General features: G+C 39.6%; 1 protein-coding gene across 2 annotated transcripts in view; it reads right to left on the bottom strand.

The window, feature by feature from the left end:
- Positions 1 to 8462: 8462 nt before the first annotated feature.
- The window catches only part of LOC135797401 (lachesin-like), a 28183-nt gene continuing 19203 nt past the window's right edge, over positions 8463 to 17442 (bottom strand). For both annotated transcript variants that reach the window (XM_065309764.1, XM_065309765.1), the window contains one exon: positions 8463 to 17388. In XM_065309764.1, the coding sequence (XP_065165836.1) occupies positions 17036 to 17388 (353 nt within the window). In that variant the 3' untranslated portion in view covers positions 8463 to 17035. The remainder of the gene's footprint in view (positions 17389 to 17442) is intronic.

Genomic DNA, 17442 nt, shown 5'->3' with positions numbered 1-17442 from the left:
TTCATTTTTCCTAATGAAGAGTTATTTATTCGTTCTTAATATGTAAACCAGCACCTCAGCGACGTGGGCCTAATAGAAGCAGACATTTGCAGGTGTCTCTAGGCGCACATATAAAACAGTTATCCGTAATATTCGTAATATCCGGATGGCGGGCCATAAATCTATGTTTGGGAGTTGTGTCTGCCGCCATCGCAGCAGGATGTATATATACTCGTATATGAAATCGAGTTAGAAGTTCGACGTCTGCCGCGTCCCGCTGCTGCTTGCTTTATGATGGCTTGCAGCACCAGGCAGAACGACCTGGAACGCACACAAAGTACAAGCAAAAGGATCAGGAAGAGCGAAGGCAGGAGTCGTGTCGCGCCACACTTACCTGTTGAATGATGTTCGCTTCGAGATGAAAGTGAGTAATTAGGTAATAATCAACTCTACCGAAAACAATTTTATATTATTTTATTGCTATGTAACAAAAACCATTACATTACATCTATAATATAAAAATGAATTGCAAAATATGGAAATATTACTACATATAATATGTTGGAAAGCGCATAACTCAACAATGCTTTGACCAATTTGGCCAATTCTTTTTTTAAATGTTCGTTAAAGTCCAAAGATGGTTTTAACGGCCAGAAAAATTAGAATAAATGCCGGGAAAACCTTAAAGACAGCCTTTTTCTATAGAATAAAAGTTAGCATTGAAATTTTATTATAGTTATAGTTATATAGTTGGATCCTAGATGGCGCGCTGAAGTGCATTATTAGCAATTCTTTATATAATTAATTTCTTCAAAATAAAATTGCGAATCTTATTGATAGAATAGACACATACTATGTCTAGAACAAAAAAGTAAAAACAAATTACGCTTTTATTAAGCACTACCAGGCCGAAGTCGCGGACAAAAGCTACTTATATATATTTGTTGATATTTTTTTATTTTGTATTGGTCTTTTATCTTGTTTGCATAGCGCCGAAAATATATGCAAACAAAACCGGCGGGGATCGATTTATTGTCTTGTGAAATAATGCGATTCAAAATTAAATTTCAACTGGGGGTCGTCTACCATCGCAGCCGCCCTTCTATCCATCTCTCTTTTACATTTAATTTAGCTGGGATAGAATGACTGGCCAGAGGGCAACTACAATGCTCCGAAAAGTACCAAACTGATGAAATTGTCCACGTCTATTTTACCGGGCACATGCAGCTCAAATAACGAATCATTGAATCATAGAAAGGTTATGTCTTGTTTTTGGTTATGCAAACATAACCTCAAAGGACAAAATTATGCAATTTGCAACTTAATTAATTCATAATCTAATGTTGATGTTATTTTTGGAACTTTGAAGGGAATTATGTAAGAAGATAATAACTTTGCATGTAAATGAAGAAAATGACGTTTTGTTTGCTTTGTTTGTTTTGTTGTAAGTTGAAAATTCTTCGTCATAATTTGAGAGGTTTAAGCTTTCCGGACTAGTATTGACTGTATATGTGTTAAGCAAGGAGGTGGGGGATTCCTTAAGGCATTGAGAAACCGTTTGCGTCTAATAAATGCGTTCATCGACATTCTGAGCATAGTTTGACGAACAACAACAATCAATATGTGTGTGCAAATTCACAAACCGACGTAAAGTTATTGTTGGTCGTGCACAAGAGCAATACAGGACCGTACTCAATAAAAAACCTTATAAAACTTGCGTAAAACTATTTTTTTTTTTAAAATTCTTTAAATTTTAATGGATTTTAGGTATTTTTAAACATTTTAAATAATGTTTATTTTAAATTACACCTCTGTTTTGTTTAGAGAGCATTCATTTGAGTTTCAGTGAGGGTGCTAGCAATGGTAAACACACAGCTATTGCCCATACTTTGTGGAGATGCATGCAAATTGTTCTTTTTTGCTCGTTTTCCGCCATCTCCCTAAAGTTACCCCTAAAAACACGCTGGAAACAATGCACGTTTCGTTTCTCACCCGCGACGCAAGCGATATCGCACTTTCGGCCAAAAACAACGCCTACGCAGACGAAAAAAAAACGCACCCCTTTAATAATTTTCCATCGACGCAAAAATCTCCTTGTTGCACATTTCCTCTCCCCGTACTTTTACAAAGAGACATTCACTTCCCACTTATCTTCTTGTAATGCTTCGACAAATATATAGTACGCGATGCTTGAAAAAAAGAGGGTGCAAAACATCTTAGAACACGCAAATGCAAAACGCTTTATAAAAACAACTGGTGTCGGTTTTTTTCTAAGAAAATTTTTTTGGTTAAAAATTTAAAATTTAATACAACCCTGCTTTGTTTGTCCTTGCAAAATATTGTGCAGCATTGCAGGGATCAAAAACTTTGCAAATCAAAAGCGAATACATCAGCATTATAATTTATCGAGTCATTGATTTGAATAACAACGGAACGTGGTGGTGCTGGTTCGCCGAACGATCGAAGGTGGTTAACAAGGGTGGTTTTGCATGTTGTCGCACTTCCGGACGGGTGGCGCTCATTATAGCATCGTATAGCTTGGTGGCGGCGTTTTGTTTCGATTCGGTTTCGTTTTGTTTTGCAAATCAGATCGTCGCGACGCTTTTCCGGCTCTGCGATTATCTTCAACTCCCGCCCGCTTCCTGCTCGCTGGCCTCTTTTAAATATCAATTTCCACCGTTCACACCTCATTAAGTTTCAATTTTACAGCTATTGTCCCATCTGGGTTAGAACTGGCGCAGCAACCGTGCGTGCGGCGCACACATACACATGCCTGCGTATTCTTCTCGACTATTGGTACAGAGATGGCGCTGGTGTGTGAGTGGCGCATCGCGAAGGCGGCACGCGCGCGCGCCCGCTCACCCAGACCAATTACGCTTTTCTTGTATTCCATTCCATGCTCTATTCCTATTTTCTATTTCTATTTCAATTCGCTCCTCGCCGGGTGGAGGCTGGGGGGTGGCTGGAGATGGTCGCGTGCTTGCATGCTGCGGATGTATAACGATTCCGAATTTTCGGCGCCCGTGGAAACCGAGAGCAATTTCTATTTTCTATTACGGTTCTTTCGTTTTCCACTCGTTCGAACGAAACGCGTCTGAATGAAGTGTGGCGTGAGGCGGCAGCGGCGGTGGCGGAGGCGACCAGAACTTTGCGCCCGGTCTGCTCCAGACATTAGGTGCTTGCTTGCTTGCTTGCTTGCTTGCCGGATTATGGAGTCCGCGCGCCGGCTTTTGAAATGCGAGTCGCCGCCCTTCGAACGGGACGATTTCACCGTGGCGGTGACGGAGGGGCGGGCGCGCGTACAAACTTAACACTCTAACGTAATAAATAACAAAAGTTCGACGGTCGCATTTATGACTGACTGATTGATGGACCACGCCGCCGCCGACGCCGCCTCCATCGGCGGAAACAAACGTCTTGCCGAGCGGAGACGTGCGGTGTTAAATTGCCGACGACCACAAAGCCTTCATCTGTCAAGATTAACGGATTAAATGACTTACAAATGTGCAAAAGTAAGGCACTAAGTTCACTACTGAACGCCACTAGTAAGAGGTCGAATTATTACCAGGTAAACGATTTATTTAATTAATTAATTAACAAAAAGCAAATTTTTGGAATAAAAATGTTAAAATTTAAAAACTTTCCGAATAAAAATAAAATTTTAACAAGAAAAAAAATCAAAAACTCAAAAAAACTCAAATTTACGCAGGATATCACAATATACAGGGTGTTTTTTTTAAATTTTATTTAAGTTTTTATTATTTTTTTGTAATTTTTTATTGATGAACATGTATAAATCGTTTTTAAAAAAAAATTGTATCATGTACGAGTGGGTTTCCCCTAAATTGAAAAATAAATTATCAAATATTTGTTAAACAAATATTAGATTTCTTTCAGGATGAATAAGCGTATCGATGACGATGCGAACGAAGTCGTCCCACCGACCGAAAATCCAAAGTAAAAAAATTACCCCGAACAAAATGGGTGAGTATAGTTTGCGGTGTAAGTATCTCTCCAGGATAACATCATATGAAAACTTTATCAATTTTCCCGCCGCCTCGGCGCGTCCTTTTTCCACTGGCTTTGCCGGAGAGTCGAAGTCGCGCGGAGCGTTTAAATTCCCCTTCGTTTTCCTCGTTTTCCCACCCCGGCCGACTCGCGGCGTGTAAGCAGGTAGGTATCTCGAGTTCCACTTTCTTAAACTCGAATTTATTCAATTTTCTTCTTTACCATTTAACAGTTATGCGATTTTAAAAGTTGAAAATTGTTTTTATGCGGCGGCGCGTGCTCCAGAACGACGTCTATCTATCTCAGCTTGTTCGTACAAAAGTCTTTCGTTTTTCGTCGTGCGCAACGGATTTCTATCCGACTCCGTCGGGCCATTAATATCCATCAGATAACGTCGTCTGATTTCCAGATATTGAATAAACGCGTAAATACTTCCCGAATGCCGAACGCAGCCTTGTATGTAATTAGAAATTCTTGCCGGCCATTCGAATATTTTGCCTCATATTGTATTCTCACGATGCTGGCAATGAAGTCGTCGTTGCCTTCGGCGTTTCTCATGCGATTGCATCTGCATTTGCATGCGGGGCATCGATTTTCCACGGTCAGTTTGATTGCCTTCTGACAACAAAGACGATTAACCGGATTTGATAGTCGGGAAATTGCCATTCCGTCATTTGCACCGACCACCGTCAATATCAGTATGATAATACTACTATTGCTTCTACTCTAGCACAAAATCAACATAATAAAAACAGAAATTAATTAAAAACATAATAATTTTTATTTAATTTATTACTGATTGATTAATTCGCAATTTATATCGAAATCAATTCGAGCTAATCATCAATAAACATGAAATTTTCGAAGGGTAGTTCAAGTGAGGAAATACCCTTGGATGTTATCAGACATTATCGGGCACTTTGGCCGTCCGAGGTCTCGAGGCGGGTGATCTCGACGGCCACGAGTATTTGCGTTACATCTTGTTCGGCCGGCCGGCCGACCGCCCGCGTGTGAGCAAATATGGACACGAGCGCGACCCTAAATAAACAAAGTGCCGCCGCCGTTGCCGCCGCCAAGACCACCTGTAACACAATCAAATATAACGCCGACGCTACGGTGAGATCAACCGTTTAATTTCAACCGAATTCAATGAGGTACTTAACCTAACTTTTGTTTGACCTAACTTAACCTTACATAATCAAATATAGATACGGAAATTACCACGAGTAAACTTTGTTTAATCTCAGTTATATAGATAATAATACTTTTGTGATTGTTAGTTATGTATTTTAATATAAAAATTAATCGCAAAATCTGTTGGTACGCGCATAACTCAACAACGCCTGGATTAATATCGTCAATTATTTTTTTTAAATGTTTGTTCGAGTACAAGGATGGTTTTTACGGCAAGAAAAACTTGAGTAATTGCCGGGAAAACCCTTAAGACAGCCCTTTTTATAGGATAAAAGTTGGTATTTAGATTCAATCATAGTTATAGTTAAATAGTTGAATCCGAGATGGCGCGCTGAAGTGCATTAATAGCAATTCTTATATTAATTTCTTTAAAATTAAATTGCGAATCTTATTGATAGAATTGACACATACTATGTCTAGAACAAGAGAGTAAAAACGAATTACATTTTTATTAAACACTACCGTGACGAAGTTGCGGGCAAAAGCTAGTAGTTAATATAAGAAAAAATATAAATATTGTACATACTGTATGTTTATGTTTCAACTATTTGAATTTTTGGCAGTTGTAATGGGTACTTTGCAACTTTGCAGCCATTACAGTCGGCAGGCGGCGATTAAATTCGACTCGTGCAAATAAACGCCCATCCCCTTCATGCTACTCGTCGGAAAGTGTCCTCGTAGAGTGGATCGGAGTGGTGTGGAAGGACCAGAAGGACCCGAGGACACGCCGGGAGTTTAACTATTAGATTTGCGTTCGCAGTGCTCTTGCGCTCTTCGTCGAACTGATACCGCTTCATTACGCGCCTAGGTATCTGGGTCAATAGCGGTGCGCGCACCCCATGCCATCGCAGGACGAATGGAACAACATCCTTGTTCGCTTGTTCATACATTCGAGGCGACGACTGAAAATTTCACCGCGCGCTGAGGAAATTTTCCACCGAGGTGAAAGTGAAAGCTCCTTGAAAGCGTTCGAGTGTCTTTTCTTTACATTTCACGCCAATTTTTCACTCAGCTCTCTTTGCACAAGCCGAGCATGGCTGCCGCGTGTAATGTCTAATCATAATATTGATAATTTCGTGCTTGGTTAAGGGGTGGAACATTTCATTAATTTTTTTGCATTTTTCACCGAAAAATTTTCAAGTTTAGGTTTGGGGACAAACAAAGTTTCTTTAAATTTCATTTTCAATTAAATAAATTCCTGGATTTCTACTATTTCTGGGATTATGAGAGATTATTATCGTGTCAAGTTAAATCTATAATATAAAAATAAATCACAAAATCTGTTAGTAAGCTCATAACTCCACAACGCCTAAATTAATTTGGCCAATTCTTTTTTTAAAATGTGTGGTAAAGTCCAAGGATGGTTTTTACGGTGAGAAAAATTCGAATAATTGTTGGGAAAACCCTAAAGGCAGCCCTTTTCTATAAGATAAAAGTTGGCATGGAGATTCAATCATAGTTATAGTAAAATAGTTGAATCCGAGATGGCGTGCTGAAGTGCATTATAAGCAATTCTTTATATAATTACTTTCTTTAAAATAAAATTGCAAATCTTATTGATAGAATTGACACATATGTCTAGAACAGAAGAGAAAAAACGAAAAACATTTTTATTAAACCGGAAGTCACGGGCAAAAGCTAATTTATTATATTTTTAATTGCAGGTAGAGTTTTCATTACTTAACTTAACTGTATTTTAATCTTTGTATTTGTGTTGTGTTGCTGTCTCTATAATCGTTCAATTTGAATTCAGGAAAGTGAAAACAATGCAATCAAAACGTGCGCATGTAATTAACAGCTCTAGACCGCTCATTACAAAATCGTATTTAGCATTTATTGTCTCTGCCATATCGCATATCAGCGCGGTGCGCAACAACCGAAGCACTAAATAATGAATGGGAAGTTAATTGAAAACGCACATCGATTATATTTCACGTAGCGTCCGCGTGATGGCGCGCACCGTTTCTCTACAACTTCATTTGCATACGAGTTGTCTCGTGTTTAGCGAAAACGATCGCGCAATATGATTATGCAAAGAATCTCCACGACGGTGCAGATTCGAAATTCAGAATTCACAGCTCGGCGCAGTGGAGGCGGCAGAGTATAAGCATAATCTGAGTCGGCAAATGCACACTTTGATACCACCACCACCACCACGCACACACATAGATATCCGAAGCAGGTAGTATCTAGACTTTGAGAGTGGAACAAATTCAGTGCAAAGTACTCCCAAACACCTTCCACCGAAGGAAGCATAGCAGGCGTAATAGAAATGAAATTTAAGCCGATAAGGTGCTCCTGATTAGGAACTTTCGCCCAAAAACCAACCGGGAATGTCGAGTAATTTTTAAATCAAAATTATATTGCATTCATTTTTGACTCACTTAAACCTAACAATTTGCATTCATTTAAAATATTTCTTTCTCCGCGCGTCTTGATTCACCTGAAAAATTGCTTAAAAAACAAATTTATTTAAACACTCACTCGTGTCTGCCCGTCGTATATTTCTGACGTGCGAGAGGACAAAAACGACGAAATACGATGAGATAACTCGCGAATGCTCGCGCACAATCGCGGCGAGAGATCGCCGAGCGAAATGTTGCATAAAATCGCCATTTATAATGCGTCGCTGCAAAACACAAAGCGGTGAGCAACGCGGGCATTTCGTCGGAGGGCAAACGCCAAACAATAGCGGCGAGGGCGGGCAAGCAAACCGGCAAACTTGCGGACAAGAGGTGCGAGATAAACAGTCAGGTTAAGACATTGCTTTTATTTCCCGTAATCAAACAAGGAAACGCCAAGAAACACTAGTTATTAAAACTTTTATTAATTTTATCTTTGCTCTACTAAAAAAATTTATTTGGTGACAATAAAAACACCAATAAAACAAAACCGTTAACTTTAGATAAGAATAAACGTAATATTTTAGTCTTACAACCGCCATCTATCGTAATATTAATAAATCATCACAAAAAGATTTCTAGAATTTGTTTCCTTATAGAAATCTGCCCTTAAATTACCTTCTATTAGAGTTTTCATCCCTTTCACTTTAAATTTCCACCACTGCAACTCAGCAGGATATTTAGTTACGGTTTTAACTCACAGATGGCGCGACATATACCATTTGAACATTTCCTGCCATCTGTACTCTCGTGAATATCTCCACGTGCCGCCGGAGGCGAATTAAATTAGCGCCCGACATTAAGGAAGCGAGAGTAAACGACAAGAGAACAAAAGACGACAGGATAATAAAGTAATCGCTTGCGAATGAAGCCACCGACTGGTATAAATGATTTATTATTATTGAATCGTAATTATTGTCATCAATTATACAATCGCAACAGTTTTTTATGCCCGCTTCGGCGAATTATTTCACACACTAATCTCTTGATATTTTTCTTTGTTTTTTTTTCTTTTCTTGGAAGATTGCATACATGTTCGCACTCTTGTACATCGTTATTATCATTACACTTGTTTGGTTTGCATTTTATTGTTTCCGTTTTCAGGTAAGGTAAATATGTATTACATTCACAATGTTACACCGATTATTATTTAGGTATAATATATAAGATATTAACAAATAGTTAACAGTTTGTTATTCATTTTTTACTTTTTCATCTTTTCATTGTTTTTATGTTGTTTTTAAACATCGTGTGTTACAGTATTTGTTCTTATTATGTTTCTTACAATTAATTGATATTAAAATTATTGATATTTATTGTTTTCATGATCATTAGAATTTCGTTAGTGTTTGGAACTTTCTCTTGTGTGTGTTTGTGTGTACTTAATCGTAAACATTTTGATTCATCATTTTTTTACATTGATACAACTTAAAATCGAACAACAAATAACAATTTTCGTATTTGTTTGTGATTAATTTATAATTTATAATCAAAACTTCATTAACATAAGTGTATTACTCTAAACTAACACCAACCAAATGTTTGCGCAAGCAAAATTAAATCCATAACGCTCTCAAATTGTGCGGCAATATAATTAATTGCATTGATTTTAATAATTTTGTAGGTTTGTTCTTCGCCAAGCTAAACAAATTTCGATATTCACAAATTCATAAAATCTCGTGCTCATTATTTATACGCGCTGCTAAAATCGCAAAATCATAAAGCTGTTTCTTTCGCGATGCACGCTGATGTTCGCCATTCGTCGGTAAACAATTTCGATAGCAGTATGTGTCGGGATATTTCCGGATATTAATTAACCGTATGTCGTCGCATTTCCGTAATTTTCATAACATTTGTTGGTGATTGCGTCAGTTGTGTTGTTGGTGTTTATTTGCCTCTGATCTGCTTTTTGGCCAACTCTCTACTCTCTGGATATTATTGGTATTTGATAATTGTATATTTTCAAAAATACATTACGAATATGTTACCTCCAGTATGACCGGAACTATTCTTTTATTATTATTATGTGATATTGTTTTATTGATATTTTTATTGAATATGTTTTGTTCGGTTTCTGTTTCGCACTGGTTTAGTTTCCTTTTACTCAATTATTGTTTGTTAAATATTTGTATAACAGAATAACGAATTTTATTTCTACGTTTTGTTAGATTTCGTTTTCTTCTTTTCTTTCTTTTTTTTTTTTTTTCATCTGCTACTTTTGTTTTAATTTTTATATATCTGTTTAGAATATGTACAGTTTTTAACAAATTAACAGTTGATGATAGTTGAATTTTTCATTCAATTTGCATAAGTTTAAATGTCATTAATATGTATATACAAGCTTAGAATATTTTAACAAAGAAGGAACGTAAACACAAATTTTATTATTATTAACAAGGAAGAGAAAGGATTGACGCCAAATATTTTATTTCTATGTTTGCATTCATAAAGATTTGTTTCGTTTGTTCTTTGGACAAATTTTAACATTCTTTCCCCGAAAAAAATGCCCCTTTTTTACATTTTCTACGTTCCGGCCGCTCTTTAAAAAAATATTAAACGTTTTTACTTTGTGCCTGGCAGTCCTTTGTTTCCTGCTCCTCGTTTGTCCGTTTCCGAAAGGTCGGAGATCCAAATTTGTAGGTTGTGACTAATTGTTCGACGTTTCAACATGCTTAACTGACTTTTAAGGGTTTTCCAAAGTGAACCACTGGTGGAACAAATGTTTAGCCAGTTTAACCAGCCGCTTTCAGCGCAAATTCGAATTTCCACGAACAGATTACATTCAATTTCCTTGGGCCGCCCATATTATCGGCAATATTTCGTCTCGTCTCGCGTGCGGCGCAAATAGTTGGCGAATAGTTGATAATGGAATATATTAAGGGTGGCGATGGATTCGGGCCTCGGCGGCGGCGACGTGGTGTTGCTTATTTTCACTTATCCACCGAGCGCCGAGTATGCACGGCATATTTGCGCTCGGTGCGGACGCGTGTGCATTCCGCGCGCGTGTAGAGCATCCCGGGGAGTGGGTAGTCGTCGAGGAGCGCCAGGATCGCGAAGAGCGTCAGGAGCGTGCGTCCTCGGTCCTCGCTCGCATACCGGGGGCCAGGAAGCCGGGATTATCTTTATTTTACGCAAAGTGAACCTTTCTCTATGCGCTCGCGCCCGCCCGAGCGCCGGATTAGGGGCTCGTCTTTAGCCGCCTCCGGGTCGAGTGCCGGAATATCGTCGTATCACATAATTGCATTGCATACTGAGTGGATGGTCGCTCTTACGCGTTTGCCTTCTCGCCGTGTTTAACTGTCGGCTGCAACCTGAGAAGCCTGAGATAATTATCGAATTACACCTTTTCTTTCGCGCCAACAGATTTCCGTAAGCTTTTAAACATTTACCGAACGAGTTTTAAATGCATGCAAATGCAACTTGCGCCATCTGCGCCAACTTAACGCAAACTTTTTCTCCTTTCTGCCACACCAACGACTAATTGTCAAATAATAAATCATATATTCCGCGCGGCGCATAGGCTCGCACTATTTCGTCATATCGCAGCTGTTAAAATAATTTTAACGACTTGGTGCACTCGTAACCCTTTCGCCAAGCGGCAATTTCCCGCGACGGAAATGCTCAACGCTGAACGCGCCCGCCGCCGCTGAAAATCGAAGGCTGTGCGCGCATAAACTAAACTTTGCTCGCTCGCGGCTCCAAACGTTTAATAACAATGCGGAAGGCGCGATATTGCCGGCGACAATGTTTCGACATGTGTTGTTTATTTCGCAGCGAACAATTGCCGCTTTCCGATATCCGATTCCGGCCGGATTTACCAATGGCTCCACTTAAATATTATCTAAGTTATTGTAATATTTATTGTCATCGAATCGAGTATTCTAGTTTACTGCACAACTTCATATACATTAATTGTTTGGTGGCTTGGTTTTTATTGTCGTTGTTTTAACGATCAAAAGTTTTGGAATCTAATTTTGGATTTGAGATTATTTGCGTCAATAAATATTTTTTTGCTTTAATTTAAGTTCGTTTTGGTTTTCTAAATCAGTTGATATCGTGCACTGGCATTAATGGCCGAGAGATTTATCCGGATCGGGAAAATTCCCAGCGCGCAGTTTTCGCAGCGCATTCCGTTGAAGGGAGCGGTGGTTCACTGTGTTCAATAGTGTTCGATAAACGCGCGGAAAGCGCATTCTTTCGACATGAAATTCTCATAACCGATCTATCTTGGGTTAACTCTTACATTCCGAAAATATCAAAACAAAATTGATGAACAAATAAAGCACTCTGTTTAGTTCTAGGATGTCTATAGTTCGAATTTTCACAAAGAGGTAAAATTTTAGCTCAAAAGTTATAGTTATTGATTAATTACTCGAAATCCAATCAACATGCATTCAAATTTTAAACAGAAATTAAAAGCCAATTAAATTTTCAATCGAAATTAGAAATTAAATCGGTGATTACTAATAATTGTTAAAAGTTTAAACTTTTTTTTTATAAAATTAACTTTAATTGTTAATAATTTTTTAAATAATCATCCGATTAGTGATAACTTAACTCAGACTGACGTAGAATTTAATTGTAAATATTTTGTTAAAACTTTTATTCCCATAACACTAATAATTTTTGAGTAATTAAGCAAAAACTAAACATTTTGAAATAAAAAAAAATTTCTGCTTGATGCAAAAAATGAGCAATTGTGTATTTTATCATGCACAACATTTCCAAGCAGGTATTTCAACTATTTCATAAATTAATGAATTGCCCCGACTTTGTGCCTGTTGCTTTCCACACCTGCCGGCGTTCGGCGTGCCGTGGTGTTTGCCGGTAACAAACAACACTTTGAAAAGCTCCCGATAAGCGAGGCTTCCGTCTCGTTCCAACGCTCCAACGAGATAATCAGATAAATTCCGCATTGACCATGCGTGTGCCGTCGAATTGAATTTACCTGTACGCCCTCGACAGCCGCGCTCGCTTTGAGTTCATTTTTTATTTTCGCTTTTTATGCACGAGATTAAACTGATACCAGCTGTAATTCCCGATTGCTTTATTAACACACCATTCCAACTCGATAACACACAGTTTGAATGACAAATTTACCTATGTACTGTAACTATGAATTGATAAAGTTTTGTTTGTTTTTGCAGTTTTCATACAACAACGGTTAATCTGAAACGTTTCAATCTGCGACTGCGATTGAGAGTCACATACGCGTGTTGATGTTTTACTTTAATAAGTTAATTTCGTGCGCGCTGGGTCTTAGTCGGCTTGTTGCAATCTCGGTGTGTTGATCTCATCCAACTAACGATGGCGGAATTGTTTCTGCCTTGTTTACAACGAACCAACTAGCGAAATACCGTTCGCATTGCGCGCACTCCCCCATCTTGGGATCAAATTACCCTCGAGCTGCGCAAACCCAGCACGCTCGCTGTAATTGCAATATTAACAATATAATAATGGCTGTGTGCGCGAATTGCCAACTCTGTGAGTCATAAGCTTTTGTGTGTTACGATATGTGCGATGTTTCTTTGTATTTCGCAATCGATTTTCTATTTACTTGACATTTGTAAACTTCAAATACAACCGGTTTGGTACAAAATTGCGATGAAATATATTATTATATTTAGGGTCCGAGTAAAAATTTGTTTTTCTAGTGTTTGGTGATTGAAATTCGTCTCAAGTTTGCCAAAGCATTGGGGTGAGTGGAATGAAGCAGGAGCGGCATCGATGTAAAAAGTTTCGTTGGCGTTTTTCAGCTGCGCGCACGGTGTTAGTGTTAGGTTTGGTCCTGCTCCTGCATCCATCGTCGCCTGCTGGTAATGCTCGGTTATTCAATCTCGACGCTTTCGGCGCGCGTCCGCTCGGCCGTGCCTCATCGCCTTATTTATTAACGCTGGCGAGAAAGGACACTGCCATCGTCCGTGGAAGAAATTTTACATAACTATGAATCGAAGAAGATAATGTTGCAAAGCGCACTCCCCTGACACAAGCGCAAACTTTCCGTTGTTTTTTTCCTTTCATACTTTTTTTGAGTTTCCTCCTCGCGTTTATTGCTTTTTTTTCCCCGGCGCGGGCCGGCACAAGTACGCTGCGATTTATTTGTTTGCCCGCTTCTTTTTTCCCAGTGTTGCATTGTGCGATATAGTGCAACAAGGCGCGTAAAAACCGCAACAAATGCTATTTTTAGCTGCGTCGGACGGACGCGTAGCAATTATTTGCGTGTTTGTCATATTTCCCGAGGAATTCCGACGTTTCATAATTGTTGCTTGTGATTCAGAGCGACACAAGTTGCAACGCGATAAAAGTTTAAACTTTTTATTGATTTATATCGTCTGCGCGGCGAGTGAACGCCGCGTTAAATTCAATCTTGGTTTATGTGCGCAAATGGCGGGCCGACGATGAGGGCCGCTTGTCTCCCGGGTATCATCTGTGCGAATATAACCACCGCCGCCGTCGCGCGTCGAGCGCTTATCCATTATGCACGTCCTTACATATTTAAAGAGGCATAAAGCATTTTGTGCACTGTTCAGCAACAAGTTTCTATTTTTTTTTCCCGCTGTATCTCTCGTCATGCTCACGCTTCGCATTCGTTAGACACGTACAAATCTCACCACGAAAAGTTTATTTAACGTAATTAAAAATAAATTCATTTCGGCCGGCCTTAATTTTGTGTACGCTCAGTATTTAGTTCGTTTTCGAGTGTGTTTGGGGATCCAGTGAGCAAAGGGCAAAAATTATAGTTGCGTATCCAACTTTACGGGACATTTCACCGCGAAATTGGTGTGTGCGCGCATAAAAACCGAAAGCGCTGCGGCGTAATTGTGATGTTAATCTTAAAATTCTTGTTGTGCCATTCCGGGCGCCAGTGCGCATTCCGGTAATGCCAAATCGTTTTCTCCAGACGCGGGTTTATTACGCTGGCCAGTGCTGTTGTTGTTCCTCTATCAAATCGCGAAATGATTGGATACACCTATGAGCGCCTGCGTTTTACTACTTACCACACCACGCAATTTATTTTTGTTAAAAAATCGCCGCCGTAAATAAATTGTTTTTATTCTAGTCTAATCAACTTGCGGGTTATTCGCAACATTCGGTAAATTTGGAACTTCCTTCGGATTATGTTATTGTATTGACGCAGCGGAACGCAAAGAAAAATTTGCGGTAGAATGTGATTAATTACCGAAATATTCATGAGGCGTACACGCCGCAAGGACGAACGGTTTTGTTTGCGCCCTGCGGGTGCACTGATCCGATGATTACGAAAAAAACGCAAACTGAAAAAAAGCGTTCTCTGCGCATTCCCAAAGCCATACATATAGAGATAGCAGATAGAACAAACGAAACAAAACCTTAACGGCGCAATAAAACCACAATTTTATGCCATTGTTGTTAATTGTTCATGCATTCGATTGGCGTGCGGATTTAATATCGGAAGACACGATGGATTTCCTTCGCAAACGCAAACCGAAAATATTACGACGCCGATAAATGATACTTTAAAAGTTTGCTCGTCCGTTTTTTCAGCCTTCGGTTTTCTGTGTTCTCTTCAGCTGAAGGCGTTGTGTTTCCGCGTGTTGCCTCTCGCTTTTCTGTATTTTTTTCTTTGTGCGGCGCCAAGTTATAAAATAAAATATAGGCGCGCGTGGAACAAGGATGGCCGTCCCGGATCCACACGCGTCTTGATCGACAGATACGGGGTTATTTTCTCCACACACCCACCGCCACCGCCATCTCACGAGTTCCCACTTTAAATGAATTCCAGGGCTACCAGTGTTTCGCTTTATATTCGCATAAATCCAGCGATCGACGTCGGAACGTGTGTCGCCTTCCTTTTCCGGCGCCAACACACAAAAAAAGTCAACAACAATTTTTAAATAAATAGACTTTGGCAAAGCAGGGACGTTTTTGAGGATTAAAGTAAACACTTTCTTGCGTCGAAATAGTTCTGTTTGACAACGGCGCGTTTAAAATTAAAAAGCCGGCGCCCGAAAAGCGGATGGATGAGTCGGCATAATAAATTTCCGGACCCCGAAAAATGTCACGCGTGTACACACGGACAACTGTTTGTTGTGTTGTACAAATAGCATTCGCATGTTGTCTGGTGTCCGGCAGGATTAGAATAACTAATGCACAAGCATTATAATTAACCGTGTGTCATTTTTTTCCTCTCTCTGCCTGCGCGTGTTTAGAAAGCAGTTAATTTCGTTTCATTTAATGCATCATATGTTTTAACGCATAAATAATTGTTTATCGCGTCGGGAAAACGCACATGCCGAATTATCTCATTCCACACTCATGACAAACACAGCGCAAACACTGCGCTAGTTTGTGATGTGTGCTCATGCTAATACAACATGTACAAAACGTTCATGTTCTCGTTCACTGACGGCGGCGGCGGCGGCGAATGTTTTATTAATTAATGTAGCGTGAAGCGTTCGCCGGGCCGATAATTGATACGGCGCGCGCTTTTCAACCGATTGACATCGCATTCAATGCGGCATCTTTCCACTTTGTGCCTTTTACATCTTACCTAGGAATATTTTTATTAAAATGATTGCCCTAGTAAAATGTTATATATATATATATATAATAGTTTCCGCTTGCTATTTATTCACAAGGATGCGGAATGAATGCGATGCGCCTTTGCAAAGAACGTCCTCAAACGTTCGATGAGTATAATTAGTATTCCGGCGTCGACAATGCGAGCGCCTCCTTTGCGCCGATACGAAATTCACATTCTTTTATCCCATCGGTTTTCAAGTGGAAGTATTTTGCGGTTTTCTTCGGCAAAGAGGGCACGAAATAATTTACCATTTCGTGCGTTTTAAATGTTCTGCCACAACTTGACAAATAAGTATGATTTATCAAGATGCTGATTCTGCATCGGCGTGTCGATACACGAGGCAAAGGATTGCGGTATAGAGGGATGAGAACTGTTTCCGACTGCCTGCGCAAGTTCCACACAGCACGATATATCATATTTTCAAACGGCTTCCGCTTCGAAGCGCGTGAGACAACGACGTGATTCGGTTGCGATTGGTTGTTTTGTCTTTGCCATTGTTATTGTCTGGATGCGTTCCGTTCGGGGTTTTGTGCGCCGCACGCTCGATGTTCTCTGTTCATGTGATTCGTGTTTGGAACTTACCTTTGCAAGTTTTTGTTATTGTTGTGCACCTGATCAACTACAATTATAATCCTTTGTATATGTGTGTGTGTGTCTAATATATAGAAACTAGAAACCCGATGAGAGCACCCTGTACATTTTCATAGTCCTCGTAAATTTAAATTTAGATATGCGTAATACTTAATTTTGACTTAGCTTAGTTTTGTCTAGAATGAGAACCAATCGATTAAACGTAATGGGAAGACACGAACTTTCGTGTGTGTCGAGCCGCACGAGGAAGACTTCGGTGTGAAGATGCGCAACGCAAGTTGAAACAAAGAAGAAACCATTAGGGGCAATGCAGCAAGAGGCCGATTACCAGCAGCGTCATTATCAACGCGAATGCATCCGGATGTTGACTGCTCGCAGCTTGGTTGTGATGCAACACCCATGGAGGTGTTCTGGTAATACTCGGAGTGGGGGATTGCGGAGGTGCAGCAGTGCGTGACTCCGGTGATGCTGTTCTTCCTGACTCGTCTTCATCATCTCCGTCACCTCCAAGGAGTGTTCCGTCCTTCCTACCTTTTGTGGGACGTGTGTATTTCTTGGTGGGTTTTTCTTTGTGTGAAGGTTTCCGTGGTTTGGAATCCACGCGGCGTGGAGCTGGTGTTGTACTGGTGGTTTTCACTATTAAATGTAATTCTGTGAAGATGTCAAAAAATGGTTGTATTTCGGGAAGAAAATAGAAATAAAATG

The sequence above is a fragment of the Atheta coriaria genome, unplaced genomic scaffold, assembly GCF_025399875.1.
Source record: "Atheta coriaria isolate IRGN ID8LTWV9N9 unplaced genomic scaffold, Caltech_Dcor_3.1 hic_scaffold_8_pilon, whole genome shotgun sequence".
NCBI lineage: Eukaryota > Metazoa > Arthropoda > Insecta > Coleoptera > Staphylinidae > Dalotia > Dalotia coriaria.
The sequence above is the reverse complement of the archived record's forward strand: the minus strand, read 5'-3'. Positions and strand labels throughout refer to the sequence as shown.